This window comes from Symphodus melops, assembly GCF_947650265.1.
Source record: "Symphodus melops genome assembly, chromosome: 18".
Classification (NCBI taxonomy): domain Eukaryota; kingdom Metazoa; phylum Chordata; class Actinopteri; order Labriformes; family Labridae; genus Symphodus; species Symphodus melops.
In genome coordinates this window covers 5,130,366-5,157,309 of record NC_136708.1, presented here as the reverse complement: position 1 = coordinate 5,157,309, position 26,944 = coordinate 5,130,366, and the positions used below count along the sequence as shown (strand labels likewise).

Sequence of the window (26,944 nt, the reverse complement as noted above, 5' to 3'; positions counted from 1 at the left end):
CTCATGTTTCCAAACACAAAACACAGATCATTGTTTGCCGTGTCTCGGTTTACAGCCGCTGTGGATACGTTGAAGGAGTTCCTGGTGGTCTTTGATGAAATCATCTACAAAGAAGGGATGCAGCTGACTCAGAGTGTTGGACGTCCTCTCGAGATTTCGATGTTCAATATAAAGCTTATACTACCTTTTGTTAAGCTCCACAACAGAAACATTTCATGAGTCACACATCTTACCTGCGAGATACTCACACTTTCAGCATTTCCATTAGGTCGCTGCCGTCAGCAACAACTTGCTCATTACGACTCACAGCCACCTATGACTGGACTAAATTCTCGCTGTTGAACGTTTGGTGAGCGTCATGAACATAATTGTTCGTACGCTCTGCGATGCATTACCCGTGCTAGCGGAGGATTCCTCTTCAAGGGGGAGAAGCAGTGTGCAACGACCTGATGTGTGGGATGTAAGCTGCAGACACGGCGGCACTAAAGGAGATAGCTTTTATGTTTACTCTGAGATCAGAGCTTATAGTAACGTCGATAATCACAAGGAACAACTGATCAGCTAAGGCAACAGAAGGCGCTTTCTGCATCATCACCAAGCTCCACATCTCCACGTTCCCCCTCTGTGCCCAGACGTCACAGTCCGTAAGTTGTTTTTTATTTAGTTTTGCAGGTTTCCACGTCAACTTCCAAAAAGGGATTTTCACAAGTTGTTGCTCATACTCGCGGTTGTCATCCTGAAAAACGTCCATGTTGCTGTGTTGACCCAGCCCCATCGCTCTACACTGCCCCTACTGTTCATCTGCATGTTCTGCATCTTGCAAACATTAAATAAAGGAATGTCTTTGACACTGCTTCTTGTTAATTGTTTGGAGTTAACGCTGGGAGAAATACAAACAAAGATCGATTGATTGACAACGCCAACAAGTTCCCATCAGGTCACATTTTTGTACTAACGTTCAAAGCATTTTAAAAATGTTCATCACCACGTTTCAAAGGATTTATAATCATTCAAATTTGAAGAAAAAAAAAAGGTAAAAAAAAAGCCAAACTTAAAAAACACTTTCCAAACAGATAAACAACCAAAGTACAACTCAGGAGGTTTCACAGATTGCCTTATTTTGAGGATTCAACACTACAATTTAAAAGTCATCACTGTGCGTTTTAGAAAAATAAAACAAAAAAAAAAAACGTTTAAAAATTAGCAAACAAATCAAAAAATCACAATAACCATCAGCAGCAGATTTGGCCATTGCAACATCCAATTGGTTTTAAAGAGATGTCCCACAGCAGTCACTGGTAATTACTCCTTATAAATATGAGTTATCCATTCAGGTGTGTACTCTGCTTATCCTGTTTGTTTATGCTTCATCACTCAATTGACTAAAATCCTCGCTAAATCACCGCCGAATGAATCCAGTATTCAATAAAATGCCAATATGTGCATAATGAACGAGTGTGAATCCTGCCAAAACACGCTCCACATTATGCAACAGCATTCAGAACATGTCAGAATGCCTTTAAAAGTATGTAGTCTGCTGCCAAGTCGAAATCTGGGGAATCCAGGATGTGAAAGCTTCTCCAGATGTCTTCATTTTTATCCTCCTCTACCTGATGTGATCATGTTAACACATCTGCTCTCTGCACACTGTAACAGTCTGCTCCTCCGCTGTGTCCTTCATTGATCTGTTTACCAGCCTTTTCCCTCGCATTGCTTAAGTTGTTCACGTCTGACACACCGTTACACATCCAACATGATCCCAAAGAGCTTCGGTCGAGTGTGTGGAAGTCGCGACTCTCTCTCTTAGTAACAGAGGGAGAGTTTCTGTATACGGTCGACACTGAGGCTCTGCTCTGAAGACCCCGAGTGTCTGGATTGATTTTCCAACGAGTCGAAAGTTTAACCATTACTGATAAAACGCTGAAAAACATGATCTTAAAAAGGGAAAATAAAATGCATTTGTCTATGTAGAACAAATGTGATGGTGAAAAATTAAATTATGTTTGGCGTAACAAAGAGGAATGTCATGCTTCGTGATATTTACAGTATTACATTTCTCCAAAAGGAAAAAAAAGGATGGATTATACACATGACACATTTGAAGAGATGTCTAATACGTGAGCTAATGTTTTTGGATACTCTGGCTGATTTAAAAAAAAAAAAAATTAAAGTGAGAAATCTTCAGTATCTGCTGTCATAGTATCCACACAGGGATCCTTATTGTCTTTACTAGAGTCATATCAAAGTTTAAATTCTGATACACAGTCCAACACAGGCAGTATGGATGCACCCCTGCATCTGTTCAACATCTGTATTGGTCGATCGTGGCCCTGTTGACAGAGATCAGCCAATAACGTGGCATGAGCCCAAGTTAGCAGTCGATGTTTATTTGTTAAGCCAAATCAATTCAACGCTGACATCTTGGGGTCTAAAGGTTCGTTATTGTGCAGATAGAGTCACATGTGCAACACACTCTGACTTGTATTTAGCGTCAAATATGAACGGAAATGGCTTCATCGTGGGAGTCTTTCACCAAAACAAGTCCTGAAACCGTCACCTGCATCAGAATCGGCAAAATTGTCATTTCAAACTTTGGTATCAGCGTTGGCCCAGATTTTCTCATCTCTAACAGGAAACGAATGACACCTTGAATAACAATTGGTGTTACTTTTCAGTTTCTTTCTCAGGTTTGTAATTGTGAATCAGGAGTAGCAGAATTTTACTGCATGCTTTGAATAAGTACTGAGGAGACAGAGAGTGAAAGTCTGAGTCCTCATTAAAACACAAATGACGACGATCACCGCCCGACAAGATGACAGCGATGACGGAATAAATACGGATCAGAAACTATGATCATCTGAGTAACAAGCCGCAGTCAATTTGCCAGAGAACTTTCTTTCTCTAAAAAAATAAAAGAGAAAAAAAAATCATAATTTGAGCACCAACGCTGCAATGTGAACGAGTGTTGGAGAAACGAGAGTTGTCTGCTGAACAGAAAATTAAACCTCCGTGGTTTACTGACCTTTTAGAGGACAGCTCTGTCCTGAATGGTCAAATCACGATCGTTTCCAAGGTGACTGATCAATTCAGTTTGCTTGAACAAAACAAGCCGACAACCAGAACGTTCAGTCCAAAATTCAAGCGACACGTTTAAAAAGGAACAGCACTTTCATTATTCGACTCATCAAGACTGGAATTCATGAGCGATAAAGAAGCACTCATGTTCAGTCCGACGCTCCCCGGGGTTGTTTTTCTTCAACAGCACTGTCTGGTCATGTATTAGCACTAGCTTAAATGGTAGCTTCTAGCTACTAATGACAACAACAAGTCCTCTTGATCGCCACAATGGCTGTGGTAAGGAAGAAAAAAAAACATGAAGGCCATGAATAAAATGAAAATGAATGTAAAATCTTCTGATTTCTGCTATTTTGTTCAGGAATATGACAGATCTTCTGTCCTTAAAGTTCAGTAGTTTGTGATGTTATTCCACCAACACAGGCAAACAGACATGTTTGTTTCTTACTCTCAAATACACCAAGCTAAACGAAGGGTAACGGTGCAATGGAGCGCCTTTGTATGAGTTAGAAAGGCTGTAAAAAGTAGGGAAAGTCCCCGACACACACACACACACACAGATCAAAAGGGAAGTGAAAAAGCTCTGCCACTACCTACTCATTTATTTTACAATGCTGTCTCAGCTGACGATTCTCCTAAAGCTTCAATGACGTACTTTAATCCAAAAAGGAGAGGGTTAACACTGAAGGCCATTGGACATTAGCATTAGCTCTAAATGCTGCGGTGCAGTGTATTGTACATGGTTGTTTTCTATGTGCGCTGGATCCGTCACTGCCAAACAAACTGAAAGAAACATTTGTGAAAGGAAACGTTCAGAACAATAACTGTGTTTTTAAAGCCAGTAGTCATCATTTTAATCACAAAAGGAATCCATCTATTTCAAAGATCTGTTGGTTTTCTTATTATATGTTCTTTTAAAACTCAGGTAAGATCAAGAAAAACATATCCAATCAAAAGGTTGTAAATCACCTACAGCTCCAAACAAAACAATGAACAAATCGGTTCAAGGCTAACTTTGTGAAGTGGAGAGCCTGAAATGAAGAACACACTCACTACACAGAGATGTTGTTTCCCCTCAGTCATCAAATCAATTTCAGAAGGAAACTCTTCCCCTCCCTTTTCTCCCCCTCTCTTCCATAAAAAAATAAATAACTACAATTAGCACATGGCTAATCTGCATAGAGGAAAGCCAGAGCACACTTGGCAGAAGAGGTTGCACTGAGTATATTGTGTCATGACTGGCTGCTGCATGCTGGATATTGCAACTATTCAAGAGTGTGCGTATGTGTGTGTGTGTGTGCGTGTGTGTAGGGATAGGGATAGGGATTTGTAAGGGGTAGGGGATGGTGGGATTGGAATGGGGGGGGGGGATCTGGAGCAGTGCCTGAGAGCAGAGCTAGAGTCTACGGGGCCGAGCGGAGCAGATGGACCGAGGGGACAGACGATAAACAACTGCTGCTAATTTAATCCGCCACACGGCCACATGGCCTCGGCTCGGCACACACACCATTGTTCTGCGTTAAAGCCCTTTGACACGCAACGCAGCTAGCGCTCACACACACACACACACCGGTTAAGGCTGCTCTCATATGGCGGTAGAGTCACCCACATCACTTGTCAAACAGGTAGAGGATAACCTACCCGTTTTTCAATTTTAAAAGGTGACAATGAAGTAAATCTGTGCACTTTCACGTCTCAGTGAAAGCTGCCCAGTCGGCCCGGCGTCTCGCTGCCCGAGCGCTGAACAGTTTCGACGGCAGGAGGGAAGGCATGAGGAGTCTGCTGAAAGGGGAAGTAACGGGGTTCCTCGTCCACTTTCTCTCCTCAGACTGTGAAACAGACTGAGGTTGAAGTGAGGTCGATGTTCCTCAGAGAACCAAACAGGTCGTTGGTACTAAAGCAGAACGTCAGGTGAAATAACAGAGTCAAATACAAACATCTCAACATCCTGTTTTCAGTGTTTAAACCACATATCCTTACAGTGTAAAGGCATGAACGGGTTGAGAAGCATTTTTATTCCTTTTCCTTCAGGTGTAAACATGTTTTTTTTGTAGACGTTTCTACAGGACTGCTCCGACACTTAACGCCTTAAAGCGGTTAATTCAACACTTTTAAACTTAGGCTCCATTTTTACATCTTTTGGGGTCTAAATGAATCCATCGTCGCCTCCTGTAACTTGACAGTACATCAAGTTAAAAGTGTTTCTTTGGACTGCTGACTAAGATTGCTACTTTAAATGACTGTAACATTACAGAGAGGATCCCAACAGATATGAACACAGGACTGATCGTCTTCCACTGGTTTGACCGATACAGACTGTTTCTCGGTCTTGGTACTATATTGTGGATTAAAACTAGGTTTGAGTTTCGTGTCTTTATGTTGGAGGAACGTGAGTAAAGTAGGAAACTGGGGTGAGAGGCGTGACAAAGTGTCAAGGGTCAGAGTTGAGGACTGCAGCCTCTGATTTCATGGGGGCAGCTTTAGAGCAAGGACCACACAATAAATGATTCATTTGAATGATTAAATGAAATTATTATTATATTTTGTTTGTCATTGGTATGATGTCGCAGAGGAAACCTGACAGCTTGTAAACCAATCACAAAGAGTCGGTCGATAGCAAGGAAACAACACTTTTAGTGGACGCACTTTGATCGGGCACATTTACCAACGGGGATTACATTGCAACCTTTAAAGCCCCTTTAAGGCTGTAGGCTGAAGCAATCTCGACGGGGCAGTTCAATGTTTTATGTGTTCTGTGAGGCATTTAGACTCCCCAGGTGGTAAATTATGAAAAATAATGAATAGGGCTCAGGTTTGGGGGAAGAAAAAAAAAAGACTTCCCCTTTAAATGACAGAAGTGAGGTACTCTGAGTGCAGCCGTGAAGCTTTAAAACAATCCAGATTACTTGATCAAATAAGCTTTAAAGGGAAGCTAAAGTACAGCCAGATCTGAGCTAGAGTAAACAAGAAGCTAAGAAGCTGTGGGGGGAAACAACCAAAAAGAACATGTTCTATCAATTAAGCTACAAGTCTGCCTTCCCATTGAATCAACCTGAGCTGCTCCGACTTGGAGCTGAGCGACGCACGACTCTGGATAAGAGCGAGGGGAACCCGGGCTGGAGTAGAGGGGAGCGCAGGAGGGGTCGGCAGCCTGCGCTATCATCTTCACCCAGCAGAGGAAAACGGCACCCTACTCACCCAGATGTTCACCCAGCTGTTCCAAAGAATTCAAAAGATGTTTAGGGAGGGGGAGGAGGAGGAGGAGGAAGGGAACTCAAACACTCCTGATGACAAAATCAGCTTTCACATCTCTCCAGATGACTTTTTTTAAAGTGCTATTTGAGGTCAATAAGACCGACAGGAACAACGAGGACAACTAAGAACTTAGAAAAAGGCTTTTTACCTGCAGGATAAGGAGGTGGAAAACACTTGTGATTAAGCAAAGGTAGATATGACAGGCTTAAGAGGCATTTGTTTGATGGCAGATAAAGTGATAGAGCTTGTAGTTGATCCTTTACACACGTCTCATTCGAGGTTGTATGCTCTGTTAACGTACAGGATCTCAAAGTGCTTCAAACTAAATACATTTAAAAGTCCTCCAGGGAAACACCGGTTCAAAGAGGGAGGAGAGGCGTCCACAAACCGTTTCTGTTTAAAAGGATGGAAATGAAAATCCACATCAGAGTCTCATGGCGATGCTTCAAACTATCTCTTTTGTTTTTGGCAACAGAAAGACCGGCGAGTTTTAAAAGTCGACTTTTGAGAGTTCATAAACTGCAGAGCTTCTTGTGATGAGTTCCTAAAAGGGGAAGTGTATTCAAGCCATAAATGCCGATCAAGCTTGTTCTTCCAAGAATGACTTTTAGGTGTTCAGATTTTGGCTAAAGAGCATTTTCCCCAAGGTCAAAGTAACTCCACTGAGTGTGGTGAGGATCCTGACACAGCGGGTCCAACAGACGCTCCACAACATTTCAGAAACGTACGTGTTCATGTGTCATGTAGAAAACAGCGTTCCATCAGAATGAGTTATATAAAAAATAATAAATAACCCAAATGTTCAGAATTCATCTTAAAGATTTTAAAGGCGGGGTCGCCGGTGGCGCAGCGGCAGTGCGCGCGACCCCATGTATTGAGGCTCAGTCCTCACGCGCGGGCGGCCCGGGTTCGCGTCCGGCCTGTGGCCCATTTCCCGCATGTCTCTCCCCACTCTCTCTCCCTGATTTCCGACCCTATCCACTGTCCTCCCTCTATAATAAAGGCATAAAAGCCAAAAACAAATCTTTAAAAAAAAAAAAGATTTTAAAGGCAGCCGACCGCCTGTCGGTTGTCTTGTGCGCCTTTGAACTGCAACCCAGGGACCAATAAAGTTTTTTGAATTTGAATACGTTCTTGTCACAGTGGGCACGCCCTCCCTCCCTCCCAACATTTCCTGTCTCTCTTCAGCCGTCTGATCCAATAAAGACAAAGAAGTCCCTAAAATGTCTTCAGAAGATCTTTCCCTTTTAAATCTACACAGCGAGTTGTCAAATCGCTGCCCGTCCCTTTAAATGAATTCAGCCACCAAACGATCGATTTCACTGAAATAGATCCAACTAAAGTTTATTATCAGAAACACTAAAAAACAAACACTTGTTATTGTCGTGAGTGGGATACTTGTAAACTGTATCATTAACTTGTGAGCACAACGTTATTTCCTGTTGTTTTTCAGCTTCTGAATGTATGTGTTGTAACATAAAAACTCATGTTAAGGAAAGAAATACTTGCATTGTCAAATCCAAATATTTATGTTCAAGTTGAACAACTTAAAATCTCAGACAAAATCTTTCCTTCTTCGAGAGCCAACTTTTTTAGATTTCCATAATTTTGACAAATAGTCTCAGCACATGGGAGATGATGCTGGGTCTTCACTGGTTCCCAGAGATCACTGACAGGCCCAGTGTCCTCTGGGAAATAAAACCTCCCGTCAGGTAGATCAGAGCAGCTCTTTGAGGCTGTCCGGTTATTGCAAAAAAAAAAAAAAAAAAGTGGAGGGCTGCATGCTGCTGCCTGGCCTGTCAGTGTGATGTGGAGGTTGGAGGTACATGAGAGTGAACATTCACCCTGACTGCAGGCTGTCAACCTGTCAGGCCAAACTTATATTTCCAGGTGACAGAGGCTGATTCCCAGCAGTGAGACGAGGCAAGCATGGCCAGCGGGCACGGTGCACACATTGTGGTGGGAAATGGCCGAGCACGAACCAGATGTTCATCACTTGACAGTGGAGTGATAGGAAACTGCAAAGTGGACACAACACAAACTGGGAGGTCGAATCGTCCCCAGTGATGGTGAAAGAAACGTGTGTGACATTCAGATCATTTTAAAAATGACAAGATAGTGAATCTACTTTGAGAGGAATATGTAAAATGATGAACGGATACAGGAACAAGAAACTAGTAGTGCGTCTCTGCTGAAGAGACTGTTGGACTAAATGATGCTTAAAAGGCAGTTTTTCCTTGTAATGTAACTTTGCTTAATGTTGCCGAGTGTTTGGAGTGATGTCGGGTCTATGTAAATATTATCATAAGGAGTTCAGTCGTGTCCTCGGTTCGACTTGCTCTTCATTAGGACCAATCCATTTCTCTGACTTTAACCCGTTTGCTTTTTGGAAATGTAATTAAACATAAAAAACATAGCAAGTGGTGAACTGATCATTGTTAACCCTTTCCTTCACGGTGTTTACAGTTACGGTCAGGTGACACCCTTTTATCATGGTGGTTTATTTAAGGCCGCACTGCGAGCACAGCTCAAGGACAGCCGTGTCGCTCGGGTTACATGAAGACTTCACCTGTGCCGTGCACTCCTGCTCAGAGATAAACCGCTCCGTGTGTGAGCGGGCAGCGACTCCTCAGCAGTCAGCGCTGGAGCTAAGACAGTGATGGTTACATCACATTGCTGAGGCTCGGGTCGGGCTGCCGGGAAGGATGCTTATTCAGGCTGACCATTGGCACCCTGGACGACCCATTACGATAAGTGTGTCACTCACTACTATGCCAAAAATACCCTGGCTACTGAATGAGGCGAAGCCACTTAAGGACCTGGCTGGGTCACTGCGTGCCTCATGGTTCGAGTCACAACTCCGACACTTACGTCAGACACACTGCTCTGCACAATAAGACTCTCACACACAGCCCGGAGAAAACATGCTTGGTCATAATGTGAATCATGGACTTGTAATTTCATTGGACCACTGAGTTTGGGTTTTGGAGCAGAGCTGTCTGCTTTAAATTTAAACTACAGCAGGGATCGTGTTGGCACTTTTTCCAAGATGTTTCAGGCCTCACTGAAAAACAAACGAGCGATGGATTGAAGTGGACTGGAGAGACCGCTGGGATTGTTAATTTGTGCGCTCTCACAGACTAAACAGGTGAACTGGAGGCCGGCCATGCAAATCATCAGGAGAGGACGGAGTGGAACATGCCAACAACCGTTACTGCTTTCTCTACAGACTCACTTCCAAGCGTCGCGGAAACGGCTCCAAACTTTGCATCAGCCAGGCGAGCGAGTACAGTTCAAATACGTCTGCGGTGCATAAATCAGTGTCACCTGCCACACAAGCCAGAAACAATGACGCTCGACAACCTTTTTCATGTGGCTTTTGTCTGTGGAACTTCGTCCCTGCTGACCACGGGGTACTCTTTATTTTATTTTTTAAACCAAGAGCCGATCAAATCAAAACAAAACAATGGCTGCGTATCAAACAGGTTGCTGCTGCTGCCTGGTACACTGCTGTTTAAAACGTGTGTAAACACGGACCTGGTTCTTTGAAATAAATGTACAGAAATGATGTGAGCCAGGTAAAAAGAACAGCCAACGACGTGTACTTCTTCAAACGGCTGCAAAGATCATTTCGACTTTACGTTGTAAAGAGTCAGATACACCCAAGTCCGTCTCTCGTGGGTTAGTCTTTTGGAGAACAATCATGTGAACTTATTTTAGGAGTTGTTCACATGAAAAAAGATTGAGAACTTCATACGTCCTGTCAGAATATCTAGAATACCAACATTAGTATCTACCTCAGATACTTTCTAAAGGTCTGTACTAAACCTTTATAATGACATCATTAACCTCGGGTCACCTCTGAACCTGTTTATCAATGAATCCAATGATTTGATTCAACAATTTCCTCAATTAAAGATTTATAAAAAAAAAAAGTTTTACTCAAAAATCTTGTCCAACCAACAGTAACAAGAACAGAGAGTTCAGACACATTAGAGACTAAGTCAAAAATATGTATATATATTTTACAAGCTTAATTTGTAAACTTGCAGTTTGTAGATTCTGCCAGCAGGGGGCTCTCAATCAAACAATATCAAAAGATGAGTGGCTGGCAGGGAATCATGGGAGTGATTCTATCCAACACCTTTAATGAAAGCAGACTCCAAATTAACCGTAAATCAAAAACCGTTTACACGCGAGCGCATGTATCCAAGTATAATTCACATGATGGCAGCTTTCAGTAGCAGCTCCCGCTTCCTCATGGAGAGGTTTTTAATGTGACAGTCGGTGTTTCCACGGTAACGATAAACGCTTTGCGTCTGCCACAACACGACACATACAACTATAACATGACGGATGTCTCTGGCTTTGACAACTGTTGGAAATATTTAAGGTTATTGAAGTAAATAAAAATAAAACATGTGAAGTTGATTGATTAATTGTTTATTAATTAAAATATGTAAGTGTAAACTTTCTAATAAAATTCTACATATTGCATGTTTAAACATTTTTGATGAACTTGAACACAATCAAGTGGTAATCGAACTTGTAGAACTTTGATTTAGGAACTAGAGAGCATTTTTGAGTTTCCTTTATGAAATTTAGCTTGCAAGACTCGCCACCATATTTTTTCGTAAATCACATTGATTTTTTTTTCACATGCATTTATTTGTTTGGATGTGAGACATGAGGCCTGCACAGGATTCATTATTCTGTTATGAATCCTGCTGGAGTCTGTGCCGGCTTTTAAAGCGCTCCTGCTCGCCCTTCACTTCGCTGTGTTGCTTTTATCACAAAAGGCAGAAAACATTAAGCAAAACAGAGAAGCACAACTCTGACTAGAGGGCACAATCTACGAGAACAGACGTCATGATTGAGTTCTACGAAAGACATGAAGAGAAAAACCCACAGTTCCTCGTACGCGCGTGTTCTCCATTTCCTCTTTATGAGAGCTACTGGCTTTCTTTCTGTTTTAAAGCAGAGAGCAAAGGTGAGTGCTGCAGAGGGGAAGCATCATTCTCTACCTCCTAGCATCAACAACTGCACCAATTTAAAGGTTAACCTCTTTATTCCATAAAAACACACACACCATACGTCATGTAAATGAAGTCTGTGGTCTCACGCGGGCTCGCAAGACGACATTACTATGCTAATGTGAAGCATTTTAGAAGGCAAATGTCAAAAGAAATGAATTACCTTTACTCGGCAGCATGCATAAGCCCAACTTTGACATTTGTCCAGAGAGGAACTCGTTTTTTTTTTTTTTTTTTTACTCTGTGCTTCTTCACTGTGCAACAAAGTGCATACACTTGTGAACAAGGTGGTGTACTCCTCTAAAATCGGTCTTGGTCTCGAGACCGCTTTTTGAAGGTTTTGGTCTCGTCTCTGCATCGAAAGACCACCACTGACTGACTGTTTTTCTTAAAGATCAGAAGGGAAACTCCCCTCTCTAAAAGATTGAATAGCTTCTTCCTGGTGTCGGGGTCGAAGTGGGCGATACACCTGCTGCGCATTAAATCACGATTTCTAATGACATTTTTTCTCTTGGTCTTTTCTCGGTATCACCCCGCCTTGGTGTTCGATCCCTAAATGTCTTGGTTAGTCTGGTCTTGACTTGCAACACATTTCACAGATATCAGTAAACATTTGCAACTCGTCATTTTTACGAAAACTTTAGCTTTATCTTTCAGCTCGATGGCAGAGATCTCCTCCTCTTCTGAACGAACACTCCCGGGTTGTTTGAATCTGTTATAAATGTGCGTTTCTCAACGCTCCATGATTGTTATTTCGGGGCTGAGAGCCGAGCTGCCAAGTCTGATGACTCCAATCCTTGATCTGGTTAAATCCTAATGTTTGATACAACCTTAAAGATCTAAAACAGGATCCTCATGAAATCCTGTCTGTGGCTGTGAGCGGCATGATGTTACTACGTGACGACGGCTGGCTGGTGACACAAGGAGTAAGAGCAGGTCAGAGAGGCTCCTGAGGCAGTGACACACTCACACACAAAAATAAACACACTCACACACATGTACACACTCCCAACGACCACCAAGTAACTGCTGCACTTTATACACAAATACACACAGCTGTCAGGGGCAGACGAAGATCATTCACAAAACACCCCCCCTCCCCTGGGTATCACTGACACCGTTTCTCCCTCGTATACACATAAACCATCCCCTCACACTCACACACACACACACACATACACAGTTGCCGGGAGGCAGCATGCTGTCCATGTGGCCTGTGGAGAATCATTACTCAGCAGTGCACACTAAAGAGCTGAGAGTGAACTTCCCTTTTTTTGAATGCTCGGGCTTCCTCTTCTCCACGCCGCCAACCCCCACAAAACACACACATACACACACACACAAAATATTTATTTATTGATGTATTCTATTCTTTACTTATAATTTGATGATTAAACCATCAATGATTAATCGTTTTGTCAAATGAATACAAAAGGAACCCGTCTACCTCTTCTATGACACCCTGATCGTACAACTTTCAAGCGCACTTTTAAATGTAGATTTGAGTTTGTACAAGTATCAATAAATCTATTATAGAAATAGCAACATGTTTTTGCTCTCATTTGTAATTGCTTAAGGGGTTGCACAATTCAGTTTGAAATGTTGAAACTGAAATCCCAGCAGTTCAGACTGTGAGGTGAGTGCAGCCTTTCGCCCCAGTGTTGGTCAGTCTGTGGGCGTGACTCGCACTGTGTAGAAATACAAGGACTGAAGTTAGGGGAAGACACTGAGAATTGTTTCTTATCTGTCAAAACAGTTCTTCATTTAGTTGGATTTTATGGACACAATGTGCAGTTAAAAAAGTTAAATAATATATTGTATTGCAAATCTCAGCATATCACAAACTGTTTAAAATCGCAGTGATATCAAGTATTGTGATATGGCATCATGGGCCGTGTGTTGATCCCCACACCGGGACGTTAGCGTCTTAAATGACACGGCAGAGCATCACATCTGCACCAATGAGATCACCTCCTGCATCAGCGTCCTGATCACACAAAATCTGAGTCATCAACAGTTACAGGTCGACTTGGTGGACCATTTTTTTTTCAATCCCCAATCAGGACACACACACACACACACACACACACACACACACACACACACACACACACACACACACACACACACACACACACACACACACACACACACACACACACACACACACACACACACACACACACACACACACACACACACACACACACACACACACACACACGTGTGTCTGTGTCATGTGAGAGTATTTGACAGAGTGAAGCTGCTGTCATTCTGTTTATCTGTACTCTCTAATCTGCAGAGGGGCTTCCCTCGTACACCAGCCGCAGAGCTGTGCGTCGACTTCGCGCTCAGCCAATTTAACAGCCCTGCTTTGGTGTTTTTCATTATGTTTGTCAACTGTGGGACTTCCCCAACAAACTAAATATTTACAAAAGGGTCCTCCATTATGATTTCGTTCTAACTCAATTTGGGAAGTCAGCCTTGCAGAGCTGAGAGGGCATCCCCGATGGCTCGTTCCCACGTGTGAGGCGGAGGGAAACACCTGGCGCTACAGCATCCAAAACCACTGCACTACAATCCACCTCAGGGTGTTTGTTTTCATTATGAAAACCCAGAATATTAGCCATATAACACTCAATTAACGCGTTAGTTCATCGTCAGCAGGTGGCTGATCTGATGCAGGTGAACCCCCCCCCCCCCCCACACACACACACACAAAATCATCAAAAATATCACATCACGCAACATATCGTGAAATCAAAAGCTCAGTTGTGCCGAACAGAGAGTTGAGGCAGTGAACAGCTCTCGTGGTGGAGCGCTCTTTAGCAGGAGTAGAGCTGAACTTCACTCAGAGAAGAATCCCAGAGGCTTTGAATGGTGAGTCCTAAAGTGTTTGGTGGTTACATAGTCACACCCACAGCACCGCAGAACAGAGTTTACCACTTCATCTTCAGGAGTATGAAATGATTTTTTTGATAACTGAAATCGTGCGTGATGGTATGTCACCCGGTATTGGGGTCGGGCTGGCTATTTCCCACGACCCCGTGATACAATATATAACCACGGTATGCAATGATTGGGGATAATGGCCGTGTCCTACACAGAACTCTTCTTCTTACCGTTGAGATTTTTTTTTTTTTGAAACTCTATTTATCCCCGTGGGGCGATTAGCACATCAAGCGTTCGACCACAGGAGCAGTGAAGTGCATACACCCTGACAGAGCAGGGCGAACAATTCAGGGGTAAGTGTCTTGCCAAAGGACACATTGGACATGTTGCTGGGGATCGAACCCTCAACCTTCCGGTTGAGAGACAATGACTCTACCCACTGAGCCACAGCCGCCCCAAACAGCAGAACACCAGAATCCTAACACTGAAAACACCTCAACTCAGCTCCTCAGAGATCCTACAAACACAGTCAAATACTCTTCTCCCAGAGATATGATGTCATTGTGAAGCACACCATCGGTCAGTGTGTCAAAACTGAGCTGACGGCCGCTCTGCAGCCATGTTGATTCTGTACCATCGGCAGCGATGTATATTGTCATTGTTGATTTTCAGAGCGCAGCCGAAGTATTCGGTTGAACGTCAAACTTAAAATACTCTTTGTTGTTTCAACATGCAGGGCAGGTGTCAGACGGCGTGATAGACAGGGTGCCTTTATTTTTTACGTCTGCTGCTACAAACCACTACTTCCACGCGTGCAGGAGGAAGTCCGCAGAGGTCAACGCTCTGACGTGTCCAAATGACACGCCAATTTCAAACCAAACTTAAAGTGCCACACGGGGGCCTTAACATCTTTCTGTATGAGATTGAAAATAATGTCATGTTCGCTTTCAATTGAAATCAGTATCCTTTCGAAGAATCAATACAATAATAAGAAAAGATCAACTGCAGTACTTATGATCATCAATATTTGTGACTTCGCTCCGTTCAGCTTTCAAAAAAAAAAAGGGAACCATTCAGGTCATCTTTGTGTCCTTGAGAGCTCCTGTCCTCCAGGTACCATGTCTGGGATTATATCCATTAAGATAATGTGTTCCCTGCACCTGCACCACTTAAAAAAAACACACACACACACCAACAAAAAAAATAAATAAAATAAAAGCCTGCAAAGGTGTAAAGGTGTTTTTCTAATTCCTCCCAATTCAGGGAGACGTTGACAGAGCACTGCATGAAAATACAGTTTCTATACCTGGCTATAAGAGTGCTTAAAAAAACTAAATGTTCAAATTACTTTCCCAGACAGTCCTCTTACAATACCAGCCAATCACAACACTCCTCTGCCCTTATTAAGTGTGTGCTTTAAAGGGTAAACGACACTGTCACCAACATAATCTCACTGTCAGCAGGAGCAGGCTCGACAACGATGAAGTCAAGGAAAGAGGCAGCCGGTGTCTTTGCATGCCGCTCCGTGAGACAATCAGAGACGAGACACCAATCCAAACCTTTCCTTTGACACCCTAAAATAGAAAGACACCGTTCAGTCCTCTTTGTGTCCTTAAAGCAACCAGGCTTAATGATTCAAAGCTGAAGAAGTTCTTCAAAGACGAGCTGGCAGTGAAGAAATTAAACAACCTGAACTCGGCTCAAATCTGCAAATCAAGGTGAAAACCACGTCATAACAAAGTGTGCTGCGCGCTAACGTTAGAATCAAAATTTAGAGCACCACTAAAAAAATGGCTGAAAAGGAGCGCGGGATGGTTTCCCTAAATACTGACAGAAAAATACATTTTACAACTTGATGTAACACTTGATTGTACAAATATGGCCGACTTAATGGCCAAAAAAACAAGTTAAAGCTGTGAAAAGCTCCCCGTCCACACTGACTGAGATGCTGTCAATTCACCCCGTTTGCCAAAAGCCGAAGCTGCCCTGGGTTCGACACTTGTCAGCACACAAGAAGCGACAGATTGAGACAAAAACGGGTGAAACAGAAACTAAAAAACATGAGACGTCTCTTATCGCTTTCGGTATTTTATGCTAAAGAACAACATGATGTTTATGCTCTCTGACGTCGAGATGAGGAGCATTTGAACGTTTGTGCTACATGTTTCCAACAAACTCTTTTCCCTCACCCAGAGCTTCGAATGTGCCAAGTGGAGCTGTGAAGCAGTTGAGCCCGCTGTGATGCTCCAAAGTGGCCATCAGAATGTGTGAAGGCTTGCACCTTAAACTGTCAGGCAACAAGTGGTGGTAGTTTTTTCTTAGGACGAACAGTTTGTCCTTAATGAGCCGTCTTTAGGCTGGATGGAAACAAATCATTCAACCATTCAACATTGACATCGTTCTCCACATAGACGAAGATGTGGCATCTATTTGATTATTTGAAAGGAATGATTACCATGAATAAAGTCACACAAAGTCTCTGCTGGAAGGAGGGCCGGGAATCTTTTGGTGTTTGGGCGATTCTTCGATTCGATTAAAAATCTTTTTTTTTTTAAAGGATTCTGGATTCAAAGTCTATTTTGAATGAGTCCATACTTCAAGACTGGCTGGGTTTCTTACTGCTCCATTTGGCTTTCTACTGAGCTAAAGAGCTAGCCTTAGCACTAGCAACAGAAAAAATGTTGGAAGTTATGAACGTATTAAAATCTCAGAAGATAAGAATCTTAATTTTTATACAAAACATTTTTTTCCCAAGTGGAGTTGGCATATTTTATTGGGCTTAAACTAACCTCCTATAATGCATCAGTAGAAGTGTTTCTATGTATGTAATGATGTAAAAATAATAATAATAATGCAAAAAACTCCAGTAGTTTGTCAAGCAGAGAACACTTTATCAGTAGACAGTGATTGACAAAGTCACCTTTTCTCATGGAAGTTTTTCCTCCTTGCCATCGGAGCACCTCAACAAACCCACATCGGTGCAAAATCTAAGCACACCGCCTTAGAAAAATGTAGAGTTTTAAAATGTACAAAAGCAGCCACCGTAGAGAGAATCAATCATGTCTTTTTATCCCCTTGTATCACAATATGCCTTTAAATAATGTTTTAGCTGTCAAGCGATGTAAGGTTAGTCCTTAAAATGTTCTCTTTCAAAAAATGGTACGGTGGACTTTTTATTTATATATATAAAAAAAAGGAATGACATGCCTTTTTTATAATGTGTAGACTAAGAGTTGTTCTTCTTATTTTTTTGCCTATGACCAACATTACCTGCAGAGAGAAAACACTGAACATGTGGCTGTTATCTGTGTGTGTGCGTGTGTGTGTGTGTGTCTGAGAGATGTAGGTAAGCAGAGTTGACATGGTTACTCTCTCTGCACGAGGAAGTAAATTAGCTCATTATAAACCTGATGTGGAGAAGGAAAAAAAACAAAGCCGTGACACGAGGCTGACACCTTGGTTGCTTGTAAACACAACAGCAGTCAGTCGGACTCGCACACGTGGCCACGACACACTCCAACACGCCAAGTCTCTTCAAGTCCTGATCTGGAAACAGTGGAAAGCACAGTTGTACAACGGAGCTACATGACCACACCTACTCTATCTGCTATACCAGATTCAGCCTGACTTGAGCGAGCAGTGCAGAGCATATTCTGAGAGTCAAACATTTTTTTTTTTTTCAAACTTCAGGTGCATGTGAGAGGTGAGCGTCTAAAAATGAGTAAGGATGTGACTCAGCGCATGTGGAGTCACAGTTTGATCTCAAATGTAAAAACAATGTCGCCTCTACATGTGTACAGTCTTCATGCAAATTACTGCAGCGAGGGGAATATAATGTTTTCTCTAAATAATTTCTGTTAAGAAAGCCTTAAACATCTGAATAATGCTAAATAATGTTGTTTTTTAAATATATTTTCATTGATATAGGACATTAAGATATGATCAAAATCACACAAAAAAAACATGGAGGTCTTTCTAAAAAGTCAGAGATGCAGACAAGTGTGCTTAAAATGGTAAAAAAAAAAAAACACGAATAAAGACTTAGATTGTGTTTTCTGACACGTTGGAGGAAAGAAGCGGACAGAGGGGGCTGGGTTTTTTTTCTGCAGCCTTTTCCATTAGATGCAATTATAAATGGCCGAGAGCGGAGGGATGGGGAGCCAATCAGATCTCGGCTCGCATGTCAACCTAAGACCAACTGTCTCCTGGCTCTGACAGCAGGATTTTTACCTCCATAATTCAAATCCCAAAGCAAAGGCAATCTGCACTTTGCCAACTCCAACCAGCGGGGCCGTGTTTACAAGGCGGCACATGGGAGGAAAGAAACGAGGAGGAAGGAGGGAGGGTAAAGGAAAGAGGCGAACGGAGCCGAACCGAGCCACAATGAATGAAAAAACCCTCCGTCAGGATGAATCAATCGCGGTCACAATCACACTTTGAACGGAGTAAACATTTAGCGGGTGTTATTGTTGCCATTCACTGGACTGTGAGACATCTCCTCTTCAATGTGCAAGCGGCTATTAAACCCACAGAGGGGTCTCTCGGTTTTTTTCTCTCTTCTTAATGATTATGCAAATCGCGCTGTCATTTGCATCTTGTTTATTGCCTTGACAGCCTTTGACACAACTTTGATAGCAGTAGTGAGGAGCACAACAACAACAAAAAAGACAGGCTGCAGACTCTCGTAGAAACAGGACTGGTTACAGCACTTAAATCTACAATGAGGTAGAAGAAGCACAGCGAAGAAATATCACCCTCTCTGCACGCGCGCACACACACACACACACACACACTTTCTCCTGACAAACTCTTGCTCTACTTAGTCCTAACTCCTGCCCTGCACCCAGCACAGACGCACACTAATGCCCACAACTCTGAGAGGAGTTTCCAGCAGAATCTGCTGCTTCTTTCTCTGTGTTTGGACTCTTGCAGGGGGGGTGGTATTGGGAGAAAGAGAGAGGCAGCCATTTTAGAGCTCTTGCTACATAGACAATGGCTGGTCCAATGCAATATGCTACTCTTACAGGGCTTTTTCTGAGCCACTAGCTGACTTCAACTCAGTCAAAGTGTATCAGTGCAATGAGGGGGGTTTACCTGATTTCTGCTTGGAGGTTGTCCAGTGTTTCCCGGGCTCATGGGAGGCGGATGGTGGCTCCTTTGTTGCCAACCCGGATGGACCCCACCATACTGACTGCTACCCATATCTCCTGGTCCCTTATTGGCCCCTTCCTGATTGTTATAGTCTCCTTGGGGGTAATTCGGGTAGCTCCTGGCAGAGCTTGGGGATGTCAAAAGCTGATTTAAAGTAGGCGTAGACGTAGGTTGTTGGTTTCCCATGTTATACCTCTGATTATTGTAAGAAGCAGCCATAGCTGTGGTTCCTCCTGCTGGCTGTTGCTTGCCTGGCTGCCCCCCAGCCGCCGGAGGCTGGTTGTTACGCGGGGAATTCATGGCCCCGTACCCTTGGCCCTGATAAGAAGTCCTGTTCTGGAACGGGCTGTAGTTGTTATAATGGTTCGGGTAGCCGTGTTCGTGTGAATTAGGGGGGTAAGGGTCCATCATGCCCGGCCCCGATGCAGCTGCCATGCCAGGGCTTTGTTGTCCGCCATGTTGATGAAAAGGGGCCCGGCTGTAGTGCTGGTTGTAACCGTAAGGAGGAGGAGGAAAGGGGCCCTGGTGGTGGTGTCCCATCCCGGGATGGTTATTCCCCTCGGGCCCGCCGGTATCATTCTGATTATTATTATTTACCCGGGGCAAATTCCCGTTGCCGTTCTTCATATCAGGATCCCCTCCTCCCCCAGCATTTCCAGCATCGGTCCCGTCCTGCAGCTCCTTCTGTCCAGGAGATCCGCCGTCAGTTCCTGGATCCTTATTTTCATGCTGTTTCTCTCCCGGTACCGACTCCTCCTGAGGTTCCCGATCCGGCTTTTTGAGTTCGGATGGCGGGCTAGTGTTGAGAGTGGCGACGCTGGCAACCTGAGCGGCCATGATATCCCTCTCTCTCTCTCTCCTCCACTCTTTCTCTGCCTCTCTCTCTCAGCACGGCGACTCACTCACAAGCAAACTCTGAAAACCATTGAATATAAATACAATTACATTTATAACAACGTACCCGTTGTCCCGGTTCATTCCCCCCTTTGCCCTCCGCCCGGACCGGTATCCGGTAATCCACCGCGACTCCGTTTGAAGTTAAAACAGAGAGGGGAAAGTTTTTAAAAGCAAAAATATATAAATACAGAGCCAGGGAAATGTATTTCACCGACCCAAGTGAGTGTGTGTGTATGTGTGTGTTAGAGGGGGGGGGGCTTCTGTTACAGAACGAGAGCGCGAGCGAGAAATCAACCAAACCAGCACGAGGCTCCGCGAGACACAGCCATCTTACCGACCTGTCGCGAGAAAATGAAAACCCGGAGCGGAGTTTACAGCGAAGACTGGATCCGGACTGCGCTGACTGCCTGAAAACAACAGTTTTTTACTCTGGAAGAGCCATTATTGCAGCTTTAATGTGCTTTAAATTGAGCTCATACATACAAATGTCGACGTAGACGGAAAGCCTTGTTTTTATAGAATAAACTACTGGTCATTTTCACACCAATTTATTGCTGCATTGAAGGAAAAGGTTTATACAAATAAAGAAATAGGGCAATGAATTGTCTGACTAAAAACTGTGTGAGATTTGGATTTAAAAGATAGCAAGTACATATGTCATTTGTTATGAAATATGCATAGTTCACTGGCTACTTTATTCTGTCTCTACCATGCAAATACATTTTATAGGCTACATTTGAATGGTAATGGCATAAAGTAAGGTTGTTCTTTAGATAGCTAATTGTAGCCTGAGAAGCATACAATGATTTTACATCTTGGGCTTCAACAAAAGACGGTTTTGAACGGCCTCATGGTTTCAGGTACAGCATTTCTGTCTAACACTTCTGGACACCAGAGATTATTGTCTACAGTTTTTCATTATTGAACAATTAAAAGGTCCCTTCCTTTACCATACTGTTCTGCCTTGAAGTCATCTAAAACTATTCAACCATTCTGATTACAAAGATTACTTCATGCTTGGGCTGTGTGCTCCTCTCTGCAACGTTCATGTGTGCACTTTATCTTATTAGCTCGCTTAAGCACTGGAACAAAATAGGCTTCTTCTGTTAGAGGGGGCTAATGGGTAGAAGTGACTGCTCCCATACTGCTTCCATGTGTCGAAAACTGCAAATGAGAGGAGAGTACAGAAGAGGAAAGCATGAAATCACAACCTGTACATGCAGTGTGTGTGTGTGTGTGTGTGTGTGTGTGTGTGTGTGTGTGTGTGTGTGCGTGTGCGTGTGAGAGAGAGGACAGAAAAGGAAGAAGGATGGGGGATGGACTGAGCCACAGAGCAGGAAGTGGATGGTAAAAAAAAAGTGACACAGAATAGGCCACATCACATTATCTGTTAAAAGTCTAATCTCACACAAACAAACGAGAACGAGAGGAGATTTGGAGAAAACATAAAGTCTCTCTATACAATTCATAGGAAGAGACACCCTATGTCTCTTCACCTCCTCTCTCTCTCCCCACCCCCTTTCTTCGTGCTCTCTGCCTGCCTGCCTCGCGCTCTCCTAGCAGCAGCAACCTTCATGCTGCATTTGTTGCCGTCGGAAATTTCAGAATCAGGCTCTAGGTCGTAAACGAACAGTGAGAAAACTAAACGTGGAAAGAAAGTTCAACATATCCAAAGACGACACACGCAGGCTGTAATATTTTCAATGCAACTCAAGGATGAGATGCTCAGCTGTTTATTCATCAAATCATTGCTTGTAAACACCATCAGCAGCATTTAAAGGGAAAGAGGCAACATTTCACTGGATAAATAATACATTTACATGGACATTGTGCCTTTTCGCTGAAAACAATAATACATTACCATGTCATACAGTAGGCGAGGCCAAAATACACATCAGTAGCCTTTTAACACATAGGATTGATGAAGAACTTAGTAAAGCAGGGCCATGGGTAAAATGACACAAGATAATACTGGTTCGCAAAAATATACCAGTCAAATATTCAGCGTTCATAAACGACCATGATGTTCATATATTTGAAAGTAGTGCAATGAAATCGTCTATATCCATATAAAGCACTGTTTACATGTGTTCCTGTGGGGAGACAGTTTGATATTCTGTTCGTGTAAACTCTGGGATATAGTAAGACAAAAACAGCAACCTAAGAACACAAATAAACGTCTGTGTAACGGTGCATTGTTTTATTTCGGAGCAGAAAGGACTTGGTTGCTGCGACATTGTGCGTTTACGAGCCTCGGCTGGGGTACGTGAAGGCAGCATCACCGCTTGCAAAAGCAGCAGAACTTTGCTATGTGAATGTGGGGGATGGGAAGCGCCAGCTCTCTGCTCTGCTCAGCCCTTTCTCTCTACAATGCGGGGCTTTCTGCTCACATTGCTCTCTCTATCCTTTCAAAAGAGATTCTCTTTTACTTAAAGTTTAACCTGGAAACCAACACAAATGTCCACTTGTATTTTATGTTGCACTAATTTTTATGATGAACGTTTAATAAAAAGAGAGTATATGCAGGGTGGAGGGGTCAGCTCAGCTGCTGTCTACTTATATAGGCTAAGGGAGGAGTGTGTGTGTGTGTGTGCAAGCAGAAAGCGCAGAGGCTAGGCTGTAAAGGAGGAGGGGGTAGGGAGCTTCTATTTCTTTTTAGCATAAACTTCATGTTTATTATTAAGGGGTGCAGGCTCTCTTTTCTACCCTCTTTCATATTTTTCGAAACAGCATCATAATCTGCATTCTATGCACTGTTTCTCTCGGTCTTATTTTAGAAGTAGCTTCAAAATGTTTTGTGTTTTCAGCACTCACCTTGAAAAATATTTGTCTGTTGTTGAGCCGCCTGCACGGCGTCTGTGGAGCTGCAAAGTGACTTTAAAGCACTGAGATCATATGATATGTTAAATCTCTGTGGGAGAGGAACAACATGATGCTAAAGACCTCCTGTGTGGCTAAGAGTGTCATGCATTTATTTATGTGACTCTTGTTTTACAAGGATATGGTGTTCTTTAAAATGCTGTGGTTCCTGCCCAGACAACCTCAACAGCAAGCTTAGACACAGAATTAATAGCGACCAATGTTGAAAGGGATATAAGAAGGTACCCCTCCAGGAGTTTACATTCGATATATTAATTGTTCAAATGTCACTGTACTATAATTATAACCAAAGAATGACTTAACAAAAAGGTATTGCCATTAATACCTAGTAGAGAAATTCTGTCATAGTCCAGTCTGGCTCTGAAAGAATAAGATTCACACCTATTTATACGGTCTCATATTATTGTCAGCCATGTTGGTTCTTATGTCTAACTGAGAGTCATTCAAACCAAAGCAGTAAACTTATTTTCAGGTTGTTGCCCAAATGTTGCCTGGTCTCCGTCACATTTGTCTCTTTGCTGTGACTGTTGAAAATGTGTGTAAAAGGGAGAGGCACAGGAGAGATGGTGAGGTGGCCAGTTCATGTGACACCCCCCCATCTGTCCCAGGATGATGATTTAAGAGTGTTTACTTGTGCCCCGTCGCCGCCTCCCTGTATGGCAAACTGTGATGCATCACCTTCAGGCCGAGTCCCGACGCTGCGTCTTCCCCAGCCGTCGCCAAGGCAGCAGCTTGGACTTCAACCAGCCACTCTTTTTTCTCTTGTAATCATAATAAAATTGATAACAGTGGCTGATGAGAAGAAAGGGGGAAAATGAGTAAAAGCTGTGGTGAAAAGCTGCATTTGAAGATGCTACCAGTGAAAGGGAGTCCATTATTCATGTCATCAATTCTTGTTATAAATGCAAAACACAAATTTCAGTGGACAGGCTGGAGTCATAAATATTTTATTTCAAAATATTCTATTTCTGGTAATTAATGTAAGCCTTTGATATTCTTAAATATGCATTTTTAATGTATTAGCTTTCTTCAATTAATCTCAGCTTTGAACAAGAAAGTGGCATTCTTGATGAGCGAGTTAACTGATGACTGATCATTCAGGAGTTTTTCTTTTATTTGAATCCCTTGGGATCCAGTCTGGGAATGGAGCCATAGAATCACCAAGACAACCCAATAATGTGGCGTGGAATTTCCTAACAAGAGTGGAGTTGAATAAAGACACACACACACACACACACACTTGTGCAACAGCCAAACACAGCTCACACCTGACAATAATACCAAAGTTATGACTATCAAGCGTCTGTTGTTAATGCATACCTGCACCTAACATCATCTGTGATCCTACGGTGACGTTATTGTGGCCACACACACACTCTCACTAAAACAACACACACACAAAACCACAACAGTTGGGTCCTGTCCAGACGGTTGCCAGGCAGCAGTTCAACGCATAGTCTGGAGTGTGTAGAGGAAGGAAGTGCCACTTTGCGAAGTGCAATGGGCATCCGGCTCATTCCCAGACGCTGTGAGCGCGTGGAACCTGCCGCTTAAACCTTACACCTGACAAACACACACCCACCACTTGGTAAACAGTGCAGGAGTGAGGCATGTGCAATAAAAAAAAAAGCCCTGCATGATTTCCTTCAGGGCTCCTTAATAAATGTGGACAATCAGTTTCATATTGGCTTCACTGTCAGGGCCTCAGCATGTTTAATCCAAACATACAGCCCTGATAGAAAAGATATTAAAGAGCACTTGTGGAACTCTCTGCTGCCTTATGAGGTCATATTTTAGATTAATCTTTCAGCCATTGTTCTTACCTGATTTGATCAAATGGAATCAAACTTTGTAGGAGCCATGGCTCAACAGAGCTGCTTAGCAGACATTCAATCAGTTGCTCCTCTTTCCTTTGTATTGTTCTCTCCCAAGACGTGAAATCCTCTGAAAAACAGACCCTCCATGTCCCACGACAGGCTTTCAAATGAAAGCTGATAGGACATATTCAGGTTATACTCGGGTACTTTTATCTATCTTTACTATGTGTGGGGGCTGATAATTTTGTTCTTTTAAATCACAGAATTCATGAAGTTCACACAGTCATCACTGCTGAATTCTAAACACCACATTTTCTCTCAGTGTGTTCGAGTGAAGTAAAGGAAGGACCCCCGATCTCGACAAAGCCAAGCAAGGTTAAGAGCTCTCAAAATTACGGTGTCCACCCTGCAAGGACAGAGAAGTGTTCACTCTCTTTTCAATGAGGATGAAAAGAAACGGCGCAGGGAATCATCTCTGTAGTAAGGGAACTCATCACTGCGAACATACTGGGAACCGCTCCACTATGGGTCACAGAGCCCAGTGTGTGAGCTTCTACTCGACTGACAAACAGTCCCATCCCTATAAATCACACAGAGAGACTTGTCAGCATTTCAGCTGCAAGATAGAGCCAAACCAAAGATGAGAAAAACACTGTTCAGTGGTCTTAGAAGGAAAATCATAACCAGGCCTCCTCCATAAGACAATCGTTTAACTTTGAGAAACGTTTTGATAACTTTAAATGCAAAACTTTTTAAAGTTATTCCTGTAGAAGTTTGTAAAAAAAGAAACCTGTTGATATATACTGACAAACTAACAAGCTAGTTGAAAGCATCAGAGCACTGTTGTCACAACAGCTACAAAAGCTTCTTAATTTTTCTCGTCTTGATTTTGGTGTTTAATATTTGAGTATTTTATACACAGGAGAGTTAATTATTTAATGTTTTTTTTTAAATTAAAGAGTGAGGGAAAGCTCTTTAAGATGGCTTGCTTGCCTACAGTCACCTACAGGGCTTATTTTCAGGAGGGGCTGTAAACGCAAACAGCCACACTTTTTACTCAGACTTCACCCAGAGATTCTCTTACCAGACCCTTAGTATTTTTTCCGCAACAAGTCCGAGTGGGCTGACGTGAGAACGCCGCATGATATTCTCCGGAGAATTGGGCCAAAAGGGGGAGGGAGTTTGTATACTGTTACTGCTGCACGGTGCCTTGAGTGTACAGACACGGCCAATATGATTTCCAAACACGTAATTAAACGGCTGCATAATGTTTTTTTGTTTGGCAGTATGTTGTTCTCCGCTCTTTTGTTGATGATGCTATTCCATTGGACAACATGTAGCATTGATAGTAAGAAAAGTATTGTCATTATAGCGTTATGTAGAGGATTATGTTGCTCCGCTACACTACACCTAACCTCAGGAGACCCCCTGCCCTGCCTCCTATCTTTAGTGATGAGCTAACCAGAGCCTTTTTTGTGCCAGAGAAATCTTAAGAGAAAATCTTCTCCAGAGCTGTCTGAAGATGTACCTATAGTATACGGGTGCTTTATATTTCAGCTAAAGAGGGTTAATTATTATTTGGACATGGGACAGCAAATAGATCATTTTGATGTTTGCGCACAGGGATGTGTTAAAACCTCTTGAAAGCGGTTGTTCGCCCCATATAGAAGCTATAGTCCTCATTGCAAAAGACGTTGGTTTGAATCTGACCCCGGCACTTTGCTGCATGTCGCCCCCATTCTGTCCTTCTAACATGTCCTGTCTTTCTTCAACGGTCCTATATGCAATAAAGGCACGAAGGCCCAAAAATATAATCATAAAAAAATATATAATAATATAATCTTGAAAGAAGAGTGTAAAGACAATGTGTGTTAATCTGTGACACAATCTGTACTCTTACACGTTTGATTAAAGGCAACAGTTTATACACGTTCAGTGAACAGT

At 42.8% G+C, this 26,944-nt stretch overlaps 1 protein-coding gene across 3 annotated transcripts in view; it reads right to left on the bottom strand.

Annotated features, from left to right (window-relative positions):
- Positions 1-20,690, bottom strand: part of arid1ab (AT-rich interactive domain 1Ab) — a 58,129-nt gene extending 37,439 nt beyond the window's left edge. Inside the window, exon 1 of one of the 3 annotated variants that reach the window (XM_079368380.1) lies at positions 20,368-20,690. Coding sequence is in view for 2 of the 3 variants with exons in the window: in XM_079368378.1 (XP_079224504.1) it covers positions 19,350-20,243 (894 nt within the window). In the remaining variant the exon portion in view is untranslated. Of the gene's footprint in view, positions 1-19,349 lie in introns of all 3 variants that reach the window. The other 2 variants (XM_079368378.1, XM_079368379.1) reach the window with 2 other exon arrangements.
- Positions 20,691-26,944: the final 6,254 nt, after the last annotated feature.